Here is an 8,378-nt window from a genome sequence, read left to right as displayed (position 1 = left end):
CTCAATTGGAATTTTTTCATTAAACCTCAGTCGTGCTTGTAGTGAGTCGTGGCGATGACGGAAATTTTTCGGCGAAAAATTGTACTGATTCTTATGGTGCTGCCTCCGTGATTCGAACCGAACCAGTGGTGAAGAGCGTGAGGAACTGAGCAATTGCGCACGTGAGAAATGCGGAGAGAAGAGGGATGTTATAGGGAAGAAGAGAAGCTAGATGATGGAGATAAAGAAGAGGTTAAGGTGTGGGATCGAATACATGAAGAAAGAGACAGTCGAGAAACATTAGAGAAGAAGAACAAATGAAGCTGAATGTCAAGGAATTTGGATGGTGAGGATTAGTTTACCAATTACAATCAACGGCAGTAAATTCACTTGAACTAGCACAATCCGTGTGCTATAGTTTGGTCCAACCAATATGTTACAGGTGGCATAAGGTAAGCGAGGGCTTAGCCTCCTGTCATTACTAAAAATTTGATGTAGTAATATGCATGCTAACCTGCTTAGTTATTATATCCTCCCACTACAAGAAACTGGCCTATCAGCGACCAACTTTTTTAGCGACCAGAAATTCTGTAGCAAAAAATAACAATTAGCGACCGATTTCCGCGACCGGTGACATTTCCGTTGCTAAAAGGTATTCAGCGACCGCATTCCATAGCTATGCAGTCGCAACAATTTTCCCACCCGCAAAAAACAACCGCGAAATTTTGGCGCCTTTTCTTTTGCTACTAAATTTTATTAGCGACCGCAAGTGGTAGTAGATAGTGCCACATCAGCACTCGAAACAGGGACAGCCTTCCGTCTCAAATTTAGAGACCAATTTTATCAGCGACCGAAAGATAACAGCGACGTACTGCGGTAGCAGAAAGTCCTTCAGTTTAAATTTTTTGTAATTGGGGTTTTTGGCGCCTTTTTTAGCGACCGAAAAGTATCGGCCACCGAATTCCGTCACTGGCGATAAATATTGAAAATATTGATTTTTTTATTATAAATAATATTAAAATATTATTTTTAAATTTGGTTAATATTAAATATTTTAAAATTAAAATATAGTTTACGTGTACCCTGTCATTTAAATTCTTCCAAATTTTGTATGAAAATCTAATAGAATTTTTTGTAGCGATCGTTACAGAAAGCGCGTTAAATTTTCATATAAAAATGTTTTTTAAAAAATTATAAAACATAATTATAAAAATTAATATTTTTGATACTTAGCTTTTTACTATATTCGGTCGCAGTTGCTATTTGGTTGCCACAAAAAAGTTTGTCAATTTTTCATACAAAATTTACAAGAGTTGAAATTAAAGGGTACATATAAACTATATATTATTTGACATTAACGCCGCAACTACTAGTCGGTCGTTACAGAAGTATCGAAAATTAAATATTTTTTTATTAAAAGAATTTATATCTAAATTTTATATTTAAAACTAAATTACTTGAAAAATATTTCTTGAAATTTATTTTTAGTAAAAAATTATAATAATTTATTTAATTATTTAAACTATTTGATAAAGCTTTATGGTGCTTTTTTGGTGCTAAAGAGTATATGTTGTGTAGTAATGTGAACTTAACGTATCTAACAATTAAATATTGAATCAATATTCATCAATACATCAATATAATTATATAAAGGAAAATATACGGGCATTTAGGTGCCGTCTTTCACATAATCTCATTCTATTTTTCTATTTTTCTCAACTTTTTAAATTAATAAATCTTACCATGATATTAATCTCTTAAACTTATTTCTCTTTAATTTTACTTATTATCTTGATATTTTTCAAAATTTCCTTTTTAATACAATTTCTAAAATTAGTTGATTATATTATATTTTCTTAAAATTTATTAAATATTAGATTTTCTCAATAATATATTATTTTATCTTAAAATTTAATATATTTTCTTAATATTTTTTAAAATTATTATATTAATATATTATACTTATGTAAATAAGAACACAATTGCGGTATAGTGGCGCCTCTCGTATGGTTTTGATTTATTTTTGTTAATTTTCTCAAAACTTGATGTTATTAAAAAGAAAAAAAATCTTACATTGACTAAAAATAATCTAATATATATTTTTTTAATAATATTTGAATCATAGAATATTACAATATATGAGATTTAAAATAATAAAATATATAAAGAGAATCAAAAAATAAAATAAATAACATAATTTTTAATTTGGCAAATAAGAAATATACACAACTGCCTATACCCAATAACCCCCCATATACCCAATTTGCAAAAACGACGTTGCCGCATCATCTGCAAACCCTTGCCGATCATAATCCCCGGTAATCTATCTGTTAATTTTTTAACCCATATGCATATGTATGTAATCGATATGTATATATTAGTAATTGTAGTCGATATGCATATTTTTGTAATGGATATGTATATGTGTTGATTATAACTGATTTGCTTACAAAACTCATGGTTATGTGTTTATTCAGTGCGTGTTATGTCTAATTCCTATTCCTTTTTGGATTATTCGGTAGTAACTAACCTGTTAAATTATAGCAACTAAACCCCGTGTACATGATTCCTGACACCCCCGAGGTGGATTGTAAGCTGCCTCTGGGTTGCTGTAAAATATTTGTGATAGGCTTGTGTCTATTTGTGATAGGCTTGTGTCTATTTTCTCTACTTAACCCCTGTATGTAGTTTGTGAAAATCATTTTGTAAATCTTGCCTGATGGTTTGTTTTAAGATATTGGTAATCAGACATCAACGTAATAAATTGTCACCTGATGGTTACCAAGTATCAAACTTAATGAATGATGTTTGATTATAATTAAAATGAAAATTCAACATATTTCTGATTGTAAGCCGGTAATCTCTGTCCCTAAGACACAAAAAAAAATTGCAAGTGTTTCTAAATATGTTATAGGGATGTAGCATAGAGCTAGATGATGACAGTTATTGAAAAAAGACTATGTCATAGGTACATTAATTAGATAGTTAAAATTTATATGGATAGAGTTTGAAGATATTATACAGTAAAGGTTTACTTAATTCATGTGCTGCATATAGAACTTATTATTTAATTATGTTATTTGCAATACAAATCATCCCGCAGATGGGCTAGCTTGGAAAGATTTTAACAAATCACATCCGAAATTTGCGTCGGAACCGAGAAATGTAAGGCTTGTATTATCCACAATTGGATTTAACCCCTTTGGCCACTCAGTTGTTCTGTACTCATGTTGGCCCGTTATTGTTACTCCGTATAATCTGCCTCCTTGGATGTGTATGAAACAACCATACATGTTTCTCTCTCTAATGATTCCTGGTCCTACAAGTCCTGGAAAGAATTTAGATGTTTACTTGAGGCCTCTAATAGATGAGTTGAAGGTATTATGGAAAGATGGAGTACAAACTTGGGATGTTTCAACACATACAAATTTTAACCTTAAGACAGCGCTTATGTGGACTATAAGCGACTTCCCGGCCTGTGGTATGTTATCAGGATGGAGCACACACGGGAAATTGGCTTGTCCTTATTGCATGTAGCATACCAAGTCTTTCACTCTACAAAAAGGTCGAAAACCTTGCTGGTTTGATTGTCATCGTCGGTTCTTGCCGGTAGATCACCCATTTCGAAGAAACAGAGAAAACTTCAGGAAAGGTAAAGTGGAAAATGACATGCATATACCATGATTTTCTGGAAAGGTGATGCAAACTCGTGTGATGAGACTTCCAGTCGTCCCATTTGGTAAGAATGATAAGAAAATTAGTGGATTCGGTGAATCTCATAACTGGGTTCGGACAAGTATCTTCTGGGAATTACCTTATTGGTCTACAAATTTAATTCGTCATAATCTAGATGTAATGCATGTCGAGAAGAATGTGTTCGACAATGTGTTTAACACTGTGACAATGTGTTCGACAATGTGATTAACACTGTGATGAATGTAATATGGTACTAATTTAATTTAATTGGTTAATCTTTAATATGTTGACAGGAGAAATATCGTCGTTTATATGATGAGCGTTATCCTGAGGGTAGTGAGCGTCCATATTTTGATCAGGACATATGGGAGATGGCATCTGAAGTCAAGAAGAACTATGTCAAAGGTCAAGGAAAACGACGACGCCCGTCCATTAGTGGCTCCTCATTTAGCACGCAGTCTGCACAGTCATCAAGCCAGCCAGTTATTCATAATCCTGCTAACTGTGTGAGGGCTATTTGTCGAGATCCCGAGCTTCTTCGTATACTGGGAGGCCATCTCGGAGCTTTGGATCCCGAGGAGCTAGCCCGTACAGTGGCAGAGGTGAATGCATCACAACAAGGGGATGACTCTGAGGTATTTTGTATAGTGAAGTTACTTGAATTTATGTTCTTTAAGTTCTTGAATGGCAGAGATAGTTTGTTATACATTGTTGTTATCATGTAATGTAATATTCCTTTATTGTAATGTAATATTCCTTTATTGTTTTGTTAATTACAGGGAGCACATCGTGACGATCGTGATGAGGACTTTGGCGGATCTTCTTAGTGTGTCTCATCGGTCGCATTTATGTTTCTTTTGTACTAGAATTTGGTTGCATTTATGATATTTTGTACTTAGCCGATACTTGCACCTACGTTTGTCTTTTTCGTTTTTCCAAGATGATGTAAAAGTATTAGAATTTTTATATTAGTCCAAATTGGATTTCTGGATTCGAGTCATGAATATGCTTTGCGTGACAGATCTGTTATTTTATTGCAAGTTTATTAAGAAAACAGGTTTAAAATATTAGGAAATATGCTGAAATCACAAAAATTATTAATTTCTAAAAAAAAAAATTCAGCGACCGCATTCTGTAGCTAAAGTTCGGAAAAATTTAGCTTGTTATTTGCGACCAAAAACGGTAGCTAAAGCTCTGTCGCAATTATTAGCGACTAAATACATTTAGCGACTACTAACTTTTTGGTCGCTAACAGTAGCGACTTATTTGTATTCCGTAGCTAAAACCCGTCGTCGGAAATAGCGACAGCATTCTGTAGCTAAAAATTCGTCGCGAGCAATAGCAACACAACTCCGTAGCTAAAATCAGTCGCTGTTATTGGAGACTAAATTGCGTAGCAGATGCTGGTCGCTGATATTAGTTACAGCGAACGGTCGCTAATGCCGTCGCCTCCGCGTGGATTCGTGGTAGATTGATGCTGACTCGGATCTGCTACGGGATCGGTCGGTAATGCCTGTCGCCAACCACACGGTCGCCAAAAGTTATCGCTAAAGTGCGCATTAGCTACCAGTTTTTATGCGACGGACTTCAGCGACCGCACAACGTCGCTGATGGCCTTTTGCTACAGAACGCGGTCGCTGATAGGCCAGTTTCTTGTAGGATCCGTTACTATAATTAATTTTTTGTGTTATTTTTAAGTAGTATTAGGCTGGCATCTGTAAACATAGCACGTCATTGTTTTGTTGACATGCAATTTTATATTATGATTTAATTAAGAAAAGATTAAACAATATTCAAATGCATAACCTAATGTAATTTGTCCATATTATTTATTTTATGAATATATATATTTCTTTTTTGAAAAGAAAAAATAATTTAATAATAAAAAACATACGAAATCTACACATAAATTGAACAAACGCATAATGATATCGCTGTTGTTCGGATAGACAACTAATAAATACAAAGTGAGTTAAGAAATTTGTGGAAAGCCATTTTTTAAAACTTAATTTTATGTAAAATTTTATGGTTAATTTAAGTTAAAGAAAACAAAATAAATATGAAAAATAAACCTAAACACGTGATTAGTAAATTCTAAAATATAAAACTCCTTCACAATATATATCTTATAGTTTTAAAGTGTATTTGTACTTTTGCTATTGGTTCGGAAAAATGTTACATATCTTTCAGTATTGCGTCACACTTAGAAATGTCTACCTTCACTTTATCACTTGTTTGGAGATAAAAAGGAAACGACAAAATTTATTTTTACTTTGACGATGTTTAACTAGTGATCTTATGATAAATGCAAATAGTATCAAATATAGTTAAATAAAGCTTTATTATTTTTAAAAATATTTTTATCCATATAACCGTATGAATGTCAATAAATATATATATTAGTGATATAACCCAGGTTTCATATCAAATTAATTTTATTTGATTTGCCATTTTAACAGTCAAACTTCAGTTTGACTATTATAGCTAACTAGCGTTTAGTCCTAAATTTGTGTTTCGATTATTTTTAAAAATATTTTTCATCGATCTAACCGTATGGATGATAATAAATATATATATTAGTGATATAACTAAAATTTCATATCAAATTAATTTTATTTGGTTTTCCATTTTAACAGTCAAACTTCAATTTGACTAGTACAGCTAACTAGCGTTTAGTCCTGAATTTATGTTTTGATTATTTTAAAAATATTTTTCATTGATCTAACCATATGGATGTCAATAAATATATATATTAGTGATATAACCAAAGTTTCATATCAACATAATTTTATTTGGTTTGCCATTTTAACAGTCAAACTTCAGTTTGACTATTACAACTAACTAGCGTTTAGTCCTAAATTTGTGTTTCGATTATTTTAAAAATATTTGTCCTAACAAATCATGTCCTAATTTACGACGGAATCCGTCATAAATTATTATCGGCAAAAAAATTGAGAAAAGTCAAATTTACCGCCAAAATTTTGGGAAAAAAATTAAATTTCCCTCTTTGATAACTTACGACGAATTTTAATTTCCGTCGTAAATTGGAAGTTCCATTATTTTCCGTCACAAATATTTCGTCGTAAATTTAGATGAAATATTTTTTTATATAATTTCACGTTAAAATTTTAATAAAAATAATTAACTAACGACGAAATGTTTAAATCATCGCAACTTCAAATAATTTTCATTTTTGTTTATTCATGCCATGCATAATTTTATTAATAAAATACTAAACTTACGACGGTTTTGGGTTTGGTTGTAAATAATTATGACGTTTTACTTTTTTCCGTCGTAAGTTGGGCGCCCATTTTTTTCCGTCGTAAGTTGGTCGTCGTAATTGGCCTATTTTGTTGTAGTGCTCTCCCTTTCTCTCTCGCCGATCGCGACATTCAGGTCTAACCCCCCTGCTTTTCATTTCTACCCATTCACTTCAATTTTGTGTTTTTAGTAGCCTAATTAGAACTAAAAGAGCCTATTTGGAAGGAGAAGGGGTTCTGTTTCTGGGATTTTTGCTCGCTGTTTTGCTGTTTTTTGGTCTACAATATGGCGTGTTTGTGCTTGCAATAGGGGAAGGGAAGATTGAAATTTGGTTGGTTTGGCAGGTGGTTTCTACATGGCAGGTGCTTTTCTGTTGCCTGGAGCTTTATTTGCTGGAGTTTGTAGATTATAAATCTTGGATTTCTTGATGTTTATTTCGAGTCCTTTCTTGTTTGCTTTTAGAATTAGGCATGGTTTTTTTGTATAGTTTGTGTGGTTTTATTTTCAATCTCCTTTCTTTTATTTTTCTCTTAAAGATTTGTTCTGAGAGATTGTTTTGAGAGGAGAACTCTTTGTATATTCTTCTTTCTTGATAAAAATTGAGCCTGTTTGGCTCTTCTTCCTAGAGCTTGAGAGAGACGCCTGAGGCGGCTGCTGCAGTTTTTGTTGCAGCGTGGTGTTAAATATATTGGAGAATCAAAATGCTGAAGTTTGTTGTTGCTGAAACAACAAAGAGGACTGAGTTTGTTGTTGTTGTTATTGATAAAAGGGAGGTATTAAATGAGGATGAAGAGGGAGTTCCGAAAGCTGGCATGGAGGTCGTGGGTGTAGCAAATGGGTTTAGACTGGAGGTTGCGGGTGTTGCAGATGGGATAAGATTAGGGGTTTGCAGAGTGGCGAGTAGTAGCAACAGCCTGGCTGGAAAAAAGAGGTGGTTTTAGTATATTGTAATAGCAATTATCGAATTTTTTGAGCCATTAAATCTGTTTGTTGACATTTGTGTTGTATCTTTTGCAGATAATATTTTGTAGAATTGCTGTTGTTGAAATGATACATTTTAAGATGTTCTAGTTTGGTTAGGTTGAAATTATAAAATGAAATTGAGCAATGTTTTTTTAAATCTGGTGTTAGTTTAAATTGATCGAATTCGGTTGAATTTACGTTGCAACCAAAAATTGTTGAAATTAATTTTCGATTGTATACTGTCGAATTTAATATTTTGGCGGTATTTTTAATTTTTTTCGAAAAATTTAATTATTTGGGCGGGATTTTTAAATTTTTTCAAAATATTAAAATATTTGGGCGGGGTTTATAAATTTTAGGTGAAAAATTAAATTCGATTGCCCTCGGTCGAATTTGTTCGGTTGAATTTAAGAGGTCGTAAATATCCGGTCATAATTAGCCGGTCGAATTTAGTTAAATACGACCGAACTCCTAAATTC

General features: G+C 32.7%; 1 protein-coding gene across 2 annotated transcripts; it reads left to right on the top strand.

The window, feature by feature from the left end:
- The first annotated feature begins 2,197 nt into the window (after nucleotides 1–2,197).
- On the top strand, nucleotides 2,198–4,586 carry LOC141724536 (uncharacterized). 2 transcript variants are annotated; one of them, XM_074526712.1, is made up of 3 exons: nucleotides 2,198–2,297; nucleotides 3,969–4,310; nucleotides 4,455–4,586. In XM_074526712.1, exons 2-3 carry the CDS (start codon nucleotides 4,047–4,049, stop codon nucleotides 4,500–4,502), a joined length of 312 nt encoding a protein of 103 aa, XP_074382813.1. In that variant the 5' UTR covers nucleotides 2,198–2,297; nucleotides 3,969–4,046; the 3' UTR covers nucleotides 4,503–4,586. The 2 variants fall into 2 exon arrangements, with proteins under 2 accessions (XP_074382813.1, XP_074382821.1); XM_074526720.1 differs by lacking the exon at nucleotides 2,198–2,297 and adding an exon at nucleotides 3,093–3,631.
- Nucleotides 4,587–8,378: the final 3,792 nt, after the last annotated feature.

This window comes from Apium graveolens, chromosome 1, assembly GCF_009905375.1.
Source record: "Apium graveolens cultivar Ventura chromosome 1, ASM990537v1, whole genome shotgun sequence".
NCBI lineage: Eukaryota > Viridiplantae > Streptophyta > Magnoliopsida > Apiales > Apiaceae > Apium > Apium graveolens.
This window is presented reverse-complemented; position numbering and strand designations above follow the sequence as displayed.